The 17,735-nt window shown below is 39.1% G+C and overlaps 1 protein-coding gene across 2 annotated transcripts in view; it reads left to right on the top strand.

The window, feature by feature from the left end:
* Positions 1–5,379, top strand: part of LOC122069529 (probable transcription factor PosF21) — a 59,890-nt gene extending 54,511 nt beyond the window's left edge. For both annotated transcript variants that reach the window (XM_042633570.1, XM_042633571.1), the window contains exon 5: positions 4,590–5,379. In XM_042633570.1, coding sequence (XP_042489504.1) covers positions 4,590–5,035 — 446 coding nt within the window. In that variant the 3' untranslated portion in view covers positions 5,036–5,379. The remainder of the gene's footprint in view (positions 1–4,589) is intronic.
* The last annotated feature ends 12,356 nt before the right edge of the window (positions 5,380–17,735 follow it).

Here is a 17,735-nt window from a genome sequence, read left to right as displayed (position 1 = left end):
CCAATCAACCGGAAGTAAACCACTTGAAGCTTTTGTGTCTCTGTGGAGACGTTTATGCAAATCAAACACTTGGGCAACATTCCTAACCTGAGAATGTGTCCTTTGCAGGCTTCCAGATCTTTGCAGCAATGTTCAGGAGGAGATAACCACGAGCAAGCTATGGTTGCATAGAGCTTAAAAGGAAAGACATCACCATCGAGTCCTCAGAACTCCACTTATCCTGGGATGGGCCTTCAGATTTAGGCTGTACCATCTTTTCTGTTGGATAACCAGCATAGCCACGGGCATTGATAGCAAGATAACAGAAATAGGACCACATCAAGTAATTTCTCCAGTCAAGGCAAACAATATTGATAGGGAGTGTTGATGGAAAGACTGATGTGCTCCATGACTCACCACCTCTGATCGGGTCGATTCATCAATAATGTCTGACATGGTGTAACAGCAAAAGAGTTGTACAGGGATGAAGTAGAATTTATGGAACAAGCTACAAAGCCCTATAACATAAATCGCAAGTAGCAACAATGCCAAGCAGTAGGGAAACAAACCCTAGAAGGCAAAAATCGATAAAGGAGAAAACCCTGAGTAATTGATTTTGCTCTAGAGGTGACTTGAGATGGAAAAATGGCTTGCACAAGCCACATAGCAGGTGAGCAACCCCAGAAGAAGGCTTCGTCAATCCAAATCAGTGCAAAAAGAAAGGGAGACAAAACCCTGGTGTAAAAAATCGATTAGGGTGAAAAAACCCTAAAAATCGATATAGAAGAAAGGGGCTGGACCTCTCAGATCATTAGGGAGGGAGACCTGAGAGTCCAGACAAGGAGGAGAGGGGCTAGAGAAGCTCTCGGTAGTTTTAGGGAAGCACTACCTAATGTAGAATTAGATTGACAAGTCAAGCCTAATCCCAATGCTGCAGGATACTCTCAGAGAACAACCAACAATCAAGGCATTACAGCAATACAAAGTATGTCAGAATAAAAGGAGATCAGATCTGAAAAACAAGTCTACCAATTCCTGAAATTAGGGTTTCTGAGACCAGAATAGCACTAGATGAATGGGGTAACTTGGATACTGAAATAGGACTAGGGATAATTCATAAAACATAATTAAACATCATATAAAGCAGGGGTATATCTCTGTTTCAGGTCTGAAAACAGAGTAAAAATCACTACAAGACAAAATTATGGTGATTTCTTGTATCTCACCAACCACAGGTCAGAATGACCTGAAATTTGGATTGAAGGGGACCCTAGATGGGTGGATGGTTCGACCAAAATCTCAGCCTTGGATAATGTCTGGTTTGCTCTAGGGAGTTATGAATTGGTGCACAAGTAACTCCGGAAATTCTGGGCAGAGAATTGAGAGGAAACTGAATTTAATACCTGTAGGGAGTTGCAGCAGCAGTAGATCCTTGAGTAGCTGAAAGAAGAAGATAAGGTCAAGAAGAGGACCTCTCGGGCTTCACATCATAGAGAGTCAATTGGATCAAAAACTAGTTCCATCAGCCTTGATCAAGCACAAGACAAATCTCTATACAAAAGGCAGTAACAACGGCTACAGAAATTGTTTTTTTCAAAATTGTGAGCTATGGGAGCCTCCTTGCTTTGTATTGATAGTGATAATGGGGGACAGAATACAGCCTAGCAATGGAAGACTCCAAAATAGGAAACCCGACAATTGATTGCCTATTACATTAGTTTTCTAAAAAACTGAAAATAGAAACAAACTAAAAAAGGAAACTAATGACACTCAACTAATAACTTAACTCCTAAGAAATAACAAAGATTAAACAACTTAACTTGAACCTAACTAGAAAGGAAACTGATAAAAAGGAAACAAACTAGTTAATCCCGTATGCAACCTTATAATCCCTAGTTTATGCCCATAAAAAAGTGGCCTAATACATTCAAAACACATGAGATCAAAGGCCCAACATGTGTGGAACCCAACCCTAGGTTTGTTCCTAATAAAACAAGCCGATTTCGGTGATGCATTTGCATCACTACTGAGAGAGAGGCGAGAGAAAAAGAGGTGAGAGCATAGTAAATTCGCGTCTAATACGTGGATTTTTGCCGTATCCGAACATTTCAATAAAAAATTCACAATTTGGCGTATCAATCTAAAAAATCTGTATTTTACGCTTATAATACATTTCATTCTTATTATACGTTTAGTTTGGAAAAAAAAAAAACTCAACCCCAAAGTCAAAATGACACTTCTCCCTTTCCATAGGTCTCTCGATTTTGAGAAAAATGTGGATGACACGCTTCTCCCTTATTTTATTAATTCCAACCCTTCTTTCCATATTGCCCCTTCCCATCTCTTTTATTACCTTATACCCTTTATTTAACTTTATTTCAAGTTTATCTTAAATCTATTAATCAAGAACCTTATGTGTCCACCCTCTTGTTCCTATCTATTAGCCTATTAAGTCTGCTTAATTATAATTTTGTCACCCAATTTAAAATCTTACTTTAATTATGAATATACCGTTGGTTATTACGATTGAATTATTGAATATCTGAATGGACCTATACGCGATCTGATTCCGATTTTAGAATACGGATCCACATCAGTAGGGGTTGTTCTAGATTTTCTTGTTTGATAAGATACTATCAATGATGATATTTTAATTTGTTAAATGATTATCCACATGTTATTATTATTATTTTGACACATATATGCTAGTATTTACTATGATAGAAAGTGGTTGATGGATCACCTATCAACATTGGCTATGATAGACATGATCCCTATCAATATTAGATGTAAAATAAAAGAAAATTGAGAAATGATCCCCAATTGGAAAGCTAGATCGGATTCAAGTGTTCATGAGAGCATGGGATATTAGAATTTAGTTGTAAACAACCAGTTTTTGTTTATTCTTAACACCAAAATAAACCTGTATAAACCTGTATTTTTACATAGAAATCGTATTAAACATGTATTAAACACGTACCGTATCATTGCCATGCGCATTTTATTGGGCTGGATTTCTGAAAAGTACTATTTCTGTATGACCTGTTTAATTGCTGTACGTATCCGTTCCCGTATTATTGCCATTACCGAACTTACTAACTATGAGAGAGAGAGAGAGAGAGAGAGAGAGAGGTGAGGGCTCTGGGTTTGGATCTTGCCTCTGATACCATGATTGATTTTGAGGAATGAATTGATCTGTCTAGTTGATAGGCCCTCTTTATTTATAATGAGTGAAAGGTAGGTACAAGTACAATTATATCCCTATGGACTGATTTACCCTTATACCCATATTGCACCCATTATTACAACAAATGTGCTTTAGTTCACAGAAACTTTGATTATAGCTGTTCTTGAGATCCAAGAAATAAGTTAACACAATCACATGTTTGTTCTACATATCTTACTGCATGATTCATATTATAAGTATGCTCCAACAATGAAAAATTATGCTTATTCACAAAAATATTTTATGGAAAAATTGCAGGGATAAGACGAGAAATTATGAAGTAAAACATGGTACTAATGCATAGGTGAATAATGGGTTGGTTTTTCTGACTGTGCTTTAGATAACAAAAGCTTTGGCAGTAAGAGAGACTTGATCAAGGATTTTTTTGTTTTGCTCATTTGCTATCACTACGAATGGTAAACCCTTGATCAATTTCCTACTCTAGAAATGTATTAGACAAGGGGATCTCATTTTGACCTTCCTTCTGGCTAAATCCTTCAACATCGTTAGGGATTTTTCAATTTGGATCCACTATGACAACCTGCTTTTGTCTAATCGAAGATTTGTTATCTATACTATTGGCTCCCTAAGTTGGTCTTTGGGAAATTCAACCTACTGATGAGAGTGTAAAAGAGTTATGATGAACTGCAGAAGTATAATGATTGTTAGGATGATTGAATGCAGGATAGAAGCATACGTATTAATTAATTGAGCACGGAATGCTTTCAATAATGAAATAAGATTTAATTATTCAGCTTGATTGAATGCTCCTGACCATTTAATGATGCGTTTTTTTCTTCTTTCCCCGTTTCACCATTACCTCATGAAATCTAATTGATTTAACAATTTGACCATAAAATGGGGCTGGTTTAGGTCAAGCCAAACTCTCACAGATAGGATGCAGCCGAGACTGACAAAAGGAGGATCACTAGTAATACCATATGTGAATAAGTAAAAGTAGCTGCACTGATAACCATGTCTAGTACTAGATCTTCATCCTACCATTCTCCCCCCACTGTTGACCCTGTTCCTTCTCATCTAATTTTCAAGAGTATTATGTTGGGACCTTGGGTGGTAGAGAATTTATGTGGTGACAGGGAGTCTTAATTGATCTAGAGTATGGTGTAACTTAGGCAAAGCCTGGGTTGGGTGTTAGGGAAAGGAACTAAAGTTAATTTGTGTGACTTGTTCAAGTTGTTTAAAATTTGTTGTAAATTGTAGAGCTTCTGCCTGCGACACTTCCATTATGTAGAACTCACCAAGCGCACACTAATGTGTAATTATGCATTACATTAGCACTTCCATATTTTATTATTAACTGTATGTCTGTACCACCTTTTTCATCATTTGTTATTAACATTACTTTGTTTCTTTTCGTTGATAGTCCTGAATGAAACACTCAGAGGGGAAGTCCAGCATTTGAAACTGATGACTGGACAAGCCATTCCAAATGGTGGTCCCATGATGAGTTATGGACCATCCATTGGAGCTAACCAGCAGTTCTATCCTAATGGCCATGCGATGCGCACCCTCTTAGCTGCCCATGAGTTTCAGCAGCTTCAGATTCATTCTCAGCAGCAGCCACAGCAGTCACTTTTGCACCAGCTTCAGCAGCAGCAACAGACACAGCAACAGCAGTCCCTTCATCTTCAACAGCAGCAGCAGGAGCAGCAACAACAGCAGGTACAGCAACAGCAAGTTCCTCAACAGCAGGTTCAGCAACAGCAACTTTCGCAACAGCAAACAGCAGACCTGAGAATGAAAGGTGCATTGGCTTCTCCAAGCCAGAGGGATAGCTCATTGGATATTAGCTCAGCATCTAAGGACTGAGGGACAATTTGTCTAGTACTAAGGGACTGGCATCTGTTCAAATTCATGGTTTATTCTGTTAGATTTTCGCTTAGTATTATTTGTCAGATAGGAAGAACTTTATTTTCATATGATACTCAAAACCGTTAAATAGATTTTTCATTTGACACCCGTAGAATAGGAAGAACTTTAAAATCAATGGATGTTAAATTGATTTTTCATAGGAAGAACTTTAGAAAGGGATTTGCTTATCCTCACACCCAACGTAGAATAGCTTATTGTTCACTTAGAAATGAATGTGTAATTAAGCTGGTGGTGATAACCTGCAGTTGGCTCCTTAGCCCATGAAAAATCATTTGATTTTACTGCTGCTTTGTTACTCAACGATTACCGTATTGCAGGATGATTCTGAAAGCAGGACCAGACAAACAGTCAACCACGAAAACTGGAACTGCCCCTTTTTTGATCCAGTTTGGACTCCGGACATAAAACTACCCCGTAAAAAAGCAGGATCAAACAAGGCAGTTCTCTGAATTTGTTTGGTTAGGTCTATCAACATTTAACTTAGGAAATGGAGGAATGCATCTCAGGGTTATTGGTTCTCATAATTCCTGTTGCTTGTGCAAGTAATCAGTTATGCTTCACCATAGCTTTATTAAATAGAGCATGTTCCCGGCCTTGGGTGTACCCTAGTGTGGGATGGAGAGAAAAGGAGGGGGGGGGGGTGTCCCAGTGGACCTTGAGATGCCTTTTGGGGCTTAGGGGGGAGCTCAACAATTTAGTGCTTAATTCTGATCGTTCTACCTTATGCTGAAAGTTATGTTGACCTTGAAGCACAGGATGGTTATAGCATCTTCCCCCACCTTGTCGATTTTCTGAGATGAGGAAATGTCTTTTGCAAAGCAAGGATGAATGCAGCAATTACAGCAAGTTCTGGCAGGTTGACTGGCCGGTTTGGGCAATGAAAGTCTACACAACCTATACAATAGTAGGTCTACTCGGTCTCAACCAAACCCCCATCGCAGTGATGGATTCGAGTTATACCCAATCCAGGGCCACCCTGCTTCACAATTACTGACACTCGGATCTATTTTACGTTCTGTCGTTTTGGCAGGTTTCTTTGTCACTTCAGGTTTTCATTTGGGCGTGCAGTGCAGGGTTGCAGGGTGGATGGAAAGACTTGCTTTCTCAATGCAGTTGGGGCTTGATGTTTTCTCACATGGCCTCTGGTTGGGGGACTCAAATTTTCATCCTTACTCAAGTGTCAAGTTTGGATTCAAATGGAATTTACCACATTTCTAGAATAATAGTCATGCAGTCGGAGATGAGGTGGGTTAGATTTCGTTCTAGTATTGATGAACCCTTGAATCAACAAGATGAATGAAATCTTAGTTCTAGTGAGGAAGAAAAGCAAATGCAGCTAGTTCATTCGAAGTGGAAGTCAACTTTATAGAAATCCTAAAGTGACCTTATATAGGTAGGTTAACTTACAAGGAAGGGCAAAAGCGTAAAAACGAGAAACTAAGAAAAAACCCTAAACTGCGCACAAAACTTTGTGGTTCCTGGAAAACCCCACACACCGACAAAAATGTTGGCTGTTGATTCTGAATTGAGGTTACGACTCCTGTAAGTCTATCCGAGTCAGAAATAATCGTCCCAATAGTGACATCGGAAAATCAATATTTTTGGCCGGACTATGTGGCCTCCTGCCAGTCCAGATGATCCAGAAACTCAGTCAAGAACTCCTCTACATCAAATAGTAGTGAAATCCTGATAACAACCACTAATCCAAAGGCGCACACACCCACACACAAGTGCAATGACGGGAGTAAGAATGCCAACTAAACTTCTCTTGTCTATCCAAATTGTCTTATGCAGTCATCCCATACACAGTACCCATATCCGTGTGAGTTGCCAGTGTTCACTCTTTTGTTACTCTTAGGCCCCTATAGAGAGACTTTTAATTCCTCGCGAGTATAGACTCTTTTCAAATTTGTAACCTTAAGAGCTCCAATTTCCAGCTGAATATTGCAACAAATATCACAAAAACTATTCTATCCACGTACATAAGATAGAGGTTAACAAGATTGATTTTTTTTTTTGATTGAAATAAAAACTTCAATTATAAAAGAGAGGATACAGTATCTAAGGAGATCAGTAGTATAAACAGCCCCCATTAGAGCTGCCATGGTGGTGTTAGATTTCCTTTTGTACACAGAAGTGATGGACCGTGAGAGTTCATATATTTTACAAAAGGTAGCAAAATGAAGTAGTGGCCATGCACCCTTGGTTGGATAGGGAATGAGGTTGAGCAGCTTCTTGTTGGAGAACCATACTTCAAAAACTTCCTAGTTCTCATTCTTAGCCTTTAGTAGACCTTGTAGAATGCCTTCCGCTTCCACTACTTTCGGTCGGTCAGTTTTGGTAGTACCTGACTCTAGAAACCTAAATTCACCTTGTGAGAGGATTCTAAAAGTCCATGGAACCTGAATGCAAAAGATTAGAGGTACCAATACAAACTAAAACTGTACATTTCAAAAAAGGAAGTTTAGAGCTTTGATTAAAGCTCGGTGGACCTTCTATAGGCATGAGAGCAGACGTGTTTAGTATTCCATCATAAAGATTAAGTGCAACAATCCATTTATGAATATTGTTCAATATGATAATTGGATTAGGTTGCACATGAGGCAATACAACATCATTCCTATGTTTCCAAATGAAATATATAGTGATTGCAAAGATATTAAATAGCCAAGACTAAAGAGAGAGGGAAGAGTTGGTGATGGGTGAAAAAATACCTTACCACTTGCACAAAAGATAAAGTAGTTAGGTTCTGTAAACGGAGACCTAAAGTGCTAGCCATCCAAATATGTGATGTAAAATCACAATGTAAAAAGAGATGATCCAATGATTCCGGATGCATATTGCAGAATGAGCAGGTAGTGGGTATATTCAGCCATTTACCCAAATGTTCCTTGACTCGTACCCCATTATTAATGGTACGCCAAAAGAACATAGTGAATTTAGGATGTATTTTTAATTTCCAGTGAAATTTCCACCATCTGTCAGGCATTAGTCTCAATGACTGAGAATCTGACATTGATTTTAGAAAATGGGCTCCAGATATGGTAGAGAAGCCTCCATGCTTTGTTAAAAACCAGGTCCACTTATCCTCTTGGTCGGAAGGGATGATTCTACCCAAATTATGGTTGACACAGGAGTATGCAGGGTTATAGAGGAGAGCCAGATTCCAAGAATTCCCTTGTATGATCAAACTAAACCTGTCCACTGGGTTGAATTCTCCCAAGTCAGACTGTGAGTTAGCCAAGGAGTTTTGGTAGAGCCAAGGATCATACCAAAGAAAAGTGTTCCTCCCATTGCCTATTTTGATTTGACACATAGTCGAAGCTAGGGAGAATTTATATCAAACTATTCCACACCCATGAACCATGGTCGTTGAGAACTTTGGGGTCAAACATAGACTTGTTATGGAAGTATTTCGAACATAGGATTTGTGCCTAAATAGAATTGGGCTGAGATGACAATCTCCATCCAAGTTTTAGTAGAAGAGCTTGGTTTTGGGTTGTGGCATCCCTCATACCTAGGCCCCCAAGATATTTGGGTTGTCAAATTTTTTTCCATGCAATAAGATGTATTTGTTTTTTAACCATTGGGTGTTCCACCATTCCAAAAGCGAGCACAAATAGAATCAATGCTCTTACAAATTTTGGATGGGAATACAAAACAAGACATTAAGTAAGAGGGTATTGAGTACAGAATTGATTGGATGAGGATTTTCCGACCGGCATGGGATAGCATATGAGCCTTCCAAGTATCGAGGCGGTCTTTAACTCTATCCACAACTTTGCAAAGGCTGGCTACCCTAGATCTTGGATGTAGTAGGTCTATCCCAAGGTAGATCGCATGATTTGATATTTCTTTTATTCCAATAATGGAGCTTAACCAGGCGCAATCAGTATTAGGCACATTCTTGCTAAAATATAGCCCACTTTTATCAAAATTGATATTCTGTCCAGTGAGGTCAGAAAAGAGGTCTAGCACAGCCTTGATTGTCAACATGTTCTCCATGGTTGCTCGGCAGAAGATAAAAGTATCGTCTGCGAAAAGTAAGTGGGATACTTCTGGAGCATGCCGAGCAATCTTTATCCCTTTGAATTGATTGAGGTCTTTAGATGTTGATAATAGCCTAGAGAGAACCTCCATCACAGAGCAAAAAAGGAAGGGGCTCAGTGGGCAACCTTGTCGAATACCTCGAGATGGTTCAAAAAAATCGAAATAAGAGCCTTCCATTTTAATGGAATATGAAACCGATGAGACAAGGTAATTGATTAGGTTACCAGTGTCCCCCAAAACCCAAGAACTCAAAGACTGCTCGGATAATACTCCATTCCACCCTATCATAAGCTTTTGACATGTCAAGCTTAATAGCAACAAATCTTGTCTTACCCTTTTTCCTCTTGAGGAAATAGAATATCTCATGAGTAACGATAATATTCTCGAAAATTTGGCGGCTTGGAATGAAAGTTGCCTGAAAAGGGGAGATAAAGTTTGGTAGAAATGGTCTTAGCCTATTAGCCATATTTTTTGCAATGATTTTATAGGAGACATTGCAAAGGCTAATTGGTCTAAACTCCTCCACTCTTGATGCGTTGTCCCGCTTTGGGACCATGCATATCAATGTATGATTGATACCACATAGCAATGAATATGTGTGAAGAATTCCTTTACAAAAGCAATTATATCAGATGCAATCAGGGCCCAGAATTTCTGGTAAAAGCAAGCCTTGAAACCATCTGCCCCAGGGGCTTTATAAGGACCTATTGCATAAACTGCTTTTTTAATCTCCGCCTCTTCTGGGATAGAGTTGAGATACTCTACATAAGAATCCAAAAGAATATTTGGGAATAAACATTCCACAAAGCAAGGGTCAAGCAGATTGGAGGTTCTATATAGGTCCTTTAGAAAACATGTGAATTCCTGGGCAATGCTTTGAGTGTCATCAATCTGGGAATTATTTGCATCCCAAAGAAAATCAATTCTCCTTTTCTGGATGTTGTGTTTTGAAATGGCATGATAGAAACGGGGTATTTCGATCACTATTAGTGATATGGAAATGCCTAGACTTCTGGAGCCATAATACCTCTTATGCATCAAAAATCCATTGTAATTGCTGGATATGCTCTTGTACTTGTGAGGAACTCATATCATCCATAGGAAGAGATTCCATGGATAATAATTTGTCAAATTATCCTCACTTGAGCGAGTCAATGTGTCCAAATGTAGAGAAGTTCCATTTGGACAACAAATGATTGAAGTTGGTTAATTTGGTCAATTGCCATTTTTATTCAACGGCCAGGACATATTGCAGAAGTTTGAGAATTCAGGGTGATAGGACCAAGCATCCTGATAGTGGATTTTTTTTTTTGAAATGGGGTCTAGTACCTTTGAGTTTGAGAATAATTGGGTTATGATCAGAGCCAGTAGATGCAATTTTGGACACTGAAGCAGTAGGGAATAGGTTAATCCAACTCGGGGAGACAAAACATCGGTCTAGACATTCTTTAATTAATTTTGGGGGTTTTTGTTTATTTGACCATGTGTATCTAGACCCCTTTAATTTCAATTCAGAAATATTCTCATCGGATATCATACGTTCAAGGATGGATCCAACTGTGGAGAGAGAGAAAGGCAGCCCTCCAATTTTTTCGAGCTGGAAAGTTTCTCATTCCAATCTCCAATGATAATATATGGAATGGAGATTGACATGAGAAAATCTTGTAGATAATGCCAACAAGGAATTCTTAAATTTACCTGTGGAGGTGTATAGAGGCAGATAAGGAACCAGTTCCCCCAGAATCTGTCATTTATGGTTAGTGCCAAGAAATGTTGAAAATAAGTATTGTATCAACATTGATCAAGCTTTGATGCAAGAACCCATAGCCCACCCTTGTTCCCTCTCTCCCCTGCACTATTGATATACCACCTGGCATTATAGGAGTTGAAAAAACCTGGCAATTTATTGGTTTCATGATCCCTACATTTTGTTTCACATAGAAAGATGATATCTGCATGTAAAGATTTGCAATGATGGAGTAGACATTTTTTTGTAAATGAACTATGCAAACCCCGAACATTCCATGAAAAAATTATTATTCTAACAAGTTAATTACAAAGGTTTGGGGTAGTAATTCCACAGAGAAAGGAAATCAAATAAAGTAAGAAAAACTAAACTGCTTCGATCAAACCAGGGATGTAAGAGTATAACAAGATATTGTAAGAATAGGATAGTATAATAAATAAAATGAATGATTAAAAATGATAGGTTGTTCGGTGGCTGAGATTATACCGGGAAAAAACAATTCAAAAGATGAGAAATAAATAATGATGGTCGGTATTTGATAAAGAGTGTGAATGAGGGGACGGTTGTACTCGGTCTGACGAGTCAGCAACAGCCCAATTCCCATCTGATGCTCTATTCTCTATCCCTTGAGTGTTAGATTGGGCATCCTTGTGTGGCGAGGAGTCCGAATCCGAAGAGAAATCATTAAGCCATAATTTGAGTGCTTCGAACAATTGCTTAGATCTGGAAGAAGTTGTAATGGATTCTAGTATGAAAGCTTTCAGGCTTTGAAGTTCAAGGTCAAAAGTTAGGAGTTGTGAGTTTCTCTTTCTCTTCCTGCTTAACCCAAAGACCTTCCAGGTATGGTGTAGTGATTGTGCCTATGAGAGGCCAAGTGTGGTTGCAGATGGGCTAGCATCAGTTGGGTTAGGGATGGTTTTCTTGGGCTCATGTTGAGAGTAGAAGTGTTGGTGAATTGTAATGGAGGCTGGAGTGGGTAGTTTAAGGCTTGGCAGGTCAGTGCAGCTAGTGGGTGATGCAAGGCATGAATTGGTTTGATGGCCTAATTGGTGCTGCAGCATTTAGAGGTTGGGTGTAAGGAATGGTGGACACGAGTGGTAAGGTGAATGGTAGTGGTGGAAATGATCCAAACACCAGTCCAAGGCTTGTAGCTCCATCCAAAGTGCTATGGTTGTTGACTTGCAAGTGGGTGGAGTTGTCAAAGAGGGATGTAATGGGGTTTGTTTGTTTCTCCATAAATAAGGATGCAAGAGAGAAATCCTCAGTGTCTTCCATCGGTTGTGACTAGAAAGGAGCAGGATGCCCCACCACAAGGTGCAAATCTACAGGGAAATAAGGACCAGTAGTATCCATATTTGGGAACCCAAGCATGGGAATAACTATTGGATTTATGGGCTAAATTAATTATTCGGGTTGATTAAATGGGTGAGAGTCAAATTGCATGAACCGGTTCGGTCCACTCTCAAGTTTAGGGATATGCTGGCTCAACCCATTGTGGTTTAGGGTTTTGGGTGCAGGACAGTATTATAAATACTAGGTTTTGGGTCCCTACAACCATTTATTCACTCTTCCCCACTTTACCACTAAAGTGAGAGAACTAAGGAGGTTTTAGGGGCTGTAGAAGATCCATAGCCAAGCCAAGAGAGCGAAAGTGGGAGTGACCAATATAAATCTTCTTCAACATACTTGGTGAAAGGTACAATTAGATCCTCTATAATTTTATTAGATTCATGTTCTTGTTTCTCTGTGTGGTTTCTTCAATTGGGGTTTGGATTTGTACCCATAGCAAATCTAACATTAACATCATTGTGTAAGGGAATGCCATTAATATTGTAGAAAGGCATTCTCTGATTTCTTGAACTAGGATCAACCTCACCATTCATATGCTGGATTAGTGTCTCAAACCAAGGCCATTTATTGACCAGAATTGGAGGATTTAAGGCATTGGTGAAGTAACCTTTGGGGGGAAGTGGAATTCCCATATCATCCTTGTCAAAAGGGCAATAATCTATGCTATGGAGTAATTGGCCACAAGTGAAACAAATGGAGTGGAGTTCATACTTAATGGCAATGGATGTGTTGTTCCCATATTTTTTTCTGAGCTTAGAAAAGAGGCACAAGTCTCTGCTTTTCTTGAAAAATACTTTTGACTATATTTGTTAAGGGTGGAAGGCTGAGTTCCATAGGGTTAAGGAGAATTTCAATGCACTTGCCAATGCCTGCAATGGCATTTTGGATAGGTTCTTCAAAGAAACAAGAATCGGGTATACCGATATTTGGATTCATAGGAGAATAAACTTTTGTTCAGCCTCATGCATAGCATCATCAAATGGCATAGGGAACCAAGTGTATAAGTGAGGTGTCAATCCACCAGGGAGAGTTATACAATACTCGATCCCTATTCAGAGAGGTGGAAAACTCCACATAAAAGTGGCCATTGTCATAACAAGCAATAAAGGATACACCTTTTGATTCCCAAAGTCGAGCCAAAGAGTCTCTTAAGACATCACGATTTGGTTTTGGAAATCCAACGATATATCCAAAAAAGTATAGTGGTGAGGCATGACAACCTTTAAGAGAGCCATTGTTCCCATGGTATGGATGGTTCAACTGTGAGCTCCAAAGGGAGCAATAATGGCTCCGATGATTGGATCTGCAGGATTTGAGGCAGGCATTCTTACTTGGACTAGAAGTTTTGGTGTGAGCAGTGAATGCCATAGATGAAGGGTGCACAGAAGCTGAAGGCGGTGTTGGTGGGTATTTGGGTCGATTTTTTGTCAGAGTCAACATCAGTACTACTAGTGATGTGGAGGCCGAACACTACTCTAGGACCTGATTGGTGGTTTGGCAGGAGAATGATTGTGGGAGAGTGATGGGTTAGAGAAAGAAGGAGGAGAAACTGTGGTGTATATGTTTGTTTGGAGTTTTAGAAAAAGGTGAAATGGGTTTTGTAGTGAGGGTTGTTTCTTGTTTCTAGAAAGTGTATAATGTATTTGAGGGATAGGTGTAAGGTAGGGGTAAAAAAGTCATAGCACTCAAAATATAGCTCAACGCATTTCTCTCAGAAACCTAAAGAGCAGAGGTGGGAATCGACGATGAGCGCATTTATGTGTGAAATCTTAGGTTGTAAAGCATGCATTTTTACATATTTAGAATGGAGCTACCTTGGTTTTACTCTCTTTTTGCAGATTTTGTATTTTAAAGGCCTTAAGGACTATCGGGTGTCATATCTCCAATTTTACATGTAAAGAGATCTAATTTCTTTTCATGGCTATGAAGAAGACGAAATTTTGAGCAAGATGCATTGTTGCATTAAAAGTACGCATTCGTTTTGGCACCCGTACATGTAATTATTCTTTTCAGGCTAGAAAAAGAATAATACACCAGAACTGAACCAAGATGTAGGCCAGTCCGTCTGCAGTTGTCTAGGGGTACAAAAGAATATTCCAAATGCCAATAAGGATTGATGGACCCCCTTGAGTAATTGAAGTTTCTTTTTTTGGTAACAACAACTACTTAGCGTAGTTGGTGAGTTGTGGTGTGCAAAAATCCCATATTAACCAAGAGTTCTGAATTTTGAACATCTAGGCTATTTTTTTTGCTTTCCTATTTTCCAACCACTTAAAGACCAAGGGCATGGAGGAGATTTCCCATTAAATTAGAAGATTGGTCAAAGCAAATAAAGAGAAATTCAGCCAAGAGGGGGGGGGGTTGCACAAGAAGAGAGAGAAAAAAGAAAGAAAAAAAGAGAAATAAATCCTATCCAAATCGTGTCTCTCTCCTCCACATCATCAACAAAGATGTCCAAATCTTCAATCAAGCAGAGGAATCATCCAAGGGTTGTGCGCAAGTTTGAAGGAGAGAGAAAAATAGAGGAACAATAGGAAATAAGAGAAAAAAGAAGAAAGAAAAAAAAGAAAAAATCGTTGGGTCTCCCATCTTGCACAATTTTTCTCTTCTCTCCCCTCCACTTCAGGACCTCAATCCTAAAAATAAAATCCTACCTTTTAGAAACCCAATTCGTTGGATTTTTTCTCCCCTTCCCTATAAATAAGAATCATATGAGAAAGGGAGGCACTTCTCTTCTTAGGGTTTTTTTTTAGTTGTTCTCTCTCTCTCTCTCTCTCCCCCTTTAGTTCTAGTTTTAGTTTTTTTCTATTAAACACTTTTGTAATCCTCTTTTATTTAATGAATGCAAGCACTTTTGTCTTTGATTTAGTTTTTTAATTTTATTGTTATGCAATTGAAGTTGTAATTTTCAAGTTCTAGTTCTAGGTTTAGTTCTGGGTGACAAGAACAAGCTGTGGAGCATTTCCTTTCAAGTTCAAGGTTCTCTTTCAGATTTGTTTTCTCTAGTACTAGCAATTTCAGATTTGGTTTATTCTAGATCTGGTTTTTAGTACTGGTAGTATTTCAAATCTCAATCAACTTTTTAAGTTCAAGCATTGAAGTTCAAGTAAGTAGGCTTCTACAGTAGTCTTCTCACCCCCCTCTCATTCCCTCTTCTTTCTACTCATCATTCTTAAATTAGGTTTTAAATTTTTAGTTTTACATTAATGCTTTCCTTTTCCCCCAAGTTTCATGGCTAGATTATTTGTTGGCTTTGCTCCTCTCTAGTCATGGAACCATAATTTTATTTTGATTATTTATATTGCATCCCTTCCCCTAAAACCAAGTAAAAAAGCTCTTGTAAGAGTACTCTCTAGTTAAGTAGGGAAGCTCATATTATATATGGTGCATCCCTCGGGCTAAGCAGAGATACCTACTTGTGTGCCTCTCTCTAGCCTCATTCCATTTTTTTTTATTTATTTATTTTTCAGCACTTTTTATTTCAGTTATTTGCTTTTTAAGTGCTTGGTATGAGTATTTAAATTCCTAGATGACGAATGGTTAGGATTAGATGTGAATGGTTAGGTTGTTCAATTTTTATTGCAATTTCAATTCCAATTTCCCTAGATGTGTTGGCTAGGATGCTTTTAGATGCATTTGTGTTAGGACGGTAGTTAGAGGTAGATCACTATAATCAATCCTTGCACTTTTGCTGTTAGCTACACTGATCCGTACGCTTGCGGTTACTTTTAAAATTCAAACAATGGGTGTTGCTCCGTTGCCAGGGAGACAGTTCCATGTTATTTTTTGCTTTCTTTTGGTAATTCGGAGTGCTTTGTTTTGTTTTTATTTTTCTTTTATTGAATTCTTGAGAAGAACAACTTACAATAATAGTTATATCGGTGGAGGTCGTCAAGTCTCGCAGTATGATAAAGACAGGTTACGCCCAATAACTAGTGCCCACCCCACTTCATTTGTCTCCTTAGCATAACTGTCATTGCGTATAGTTGTATAACGCCCAATAACTGGTGCCCAAATTCTTTTTGTGAAGCCATAAGAGATACATAGGTGCCAATCGGTTTCTCTTTCAAATGAACAAAACACACACCTATCATCAATGTTAAGGAAATGACATAATTTGTTTTTCTTTATCTATGGGTGATGACCCGTCATGACCTCCTGTTGGTGAGGAGTGGAGCTCTTGCAAGAACATGTGTCGGAGGGAAGAAGTAGGGGGCAATAACTAGTCATTGGTTGAAGTACAAAAGTCCATCCCTTAGTGAATACCCAATATAAGCAGTTGGGTTACTGTGAAGCCCCTCACAAATATCTGAGTTCTGCGATTGTGGCTACCTTTGACAGTAATTGTGGGAGAAAATATGGTACTGGGGAGGATATAATATAAAGCTCTGAGCTCGATAGTGGTGGCTAAGATAGGGTATCAACAGTTGCCCCAAAAGCTTAGACAACCAATGTTGTTTGAATCATTCGATCAGTCATGTTCCTCAAACTTCGTTGATCTGTTCGGATGAAAAATTTGCATCCCAACAAGTATTGGAGCCAATGCATGATTGCTTGAGTGATTGCGTTCATCTCCTACACATAAGTTGACGCAGCTTGCATCCTTGGTGTTCTTGCTAAAATAAGTGACCGGGTGGTCGTCTTGAGACAACACCACACCAATGCCCACCCCTGAGCATCGGTTTCCAGCACGATTGGAGATGTGAAATTTGGTAAGGTTAATACTGGGGTTGTAGTCATGACTGTTCGTAGAGCTTCAAATGCAATCTGGCCTGAAGAAGTCCATAAGAATGCCCCCTTCTTGATCAAATCAGTGATAGGACCTTCCATATGTGGATAATGGCTAACAAAGTGCTTGTATCCTATTAGACCCAGAAATCCCCTTAATGCTTTCAAACAAGTGGGAACATGCCAATCTAGCATGGCTGCAATTTTTGTATGATCCATTTCTACTCCTTCGGCAGAGACAATATGGCCTAAATACTCCACAAACTGTTGGCCAAACAGACATTTTAAGCGCTTCGTAAATAGAGTATGGCCGTTTAAGACATGGAAGGCAATATCCAGGTGCCCAAATGAGTCAACCATGAAGGGCAATAGACCAGCTGGTCATCAAAGAAGACCAAGACAAATTTCATTAGGAATGGATGGAAGATTTCATTCATCGTAGCTTGAAACGTAGAAGGGGCATTAGTAAGCCCAAACGGCATGACCAGGAATTTGAAATGCCAGAGAGAGTTGTGTCCTAGTGGTCGGACATCAAGCCACGCCCCTCTCCTGGTCTTCCTCCACCTACCATGCACTCTCCAGAGGTCATCCCAGTAGATGAGTTTGAGCGTTTGGCTAGTGGAGTATGGGATGACTCGTTTCTTGACCAGGATAGGGACTATAGAGCCTTCCTAGAGGAGGAGACAGTATGCACCCCTCTTAGTCCTGATGGTTCAGTGGTATGTTGCCTTTTCTTGAGTATTTGCTTCAAATTCTTTCTTG

Source organism: Macadamia integrifolia, unplaced genomic scaffold (genome assembly GCF_013358625.1).
Source record: "Macadamia integrifolia cultivar HAES 741 unplaced genomic scaffold, SCU_Mint_v3 scaffold631, whole genome shotgun sequence".
Lineage (NCBI taxonomy): Eukaryota > Viridiplantae > Streptophyta > Magnoliopsida > Proteales > Proteaceae > Macadamia > Macadamia integrifolia.
This window is presented reverse-complemented; position numbering and strand designations above follow the sequence as displayed.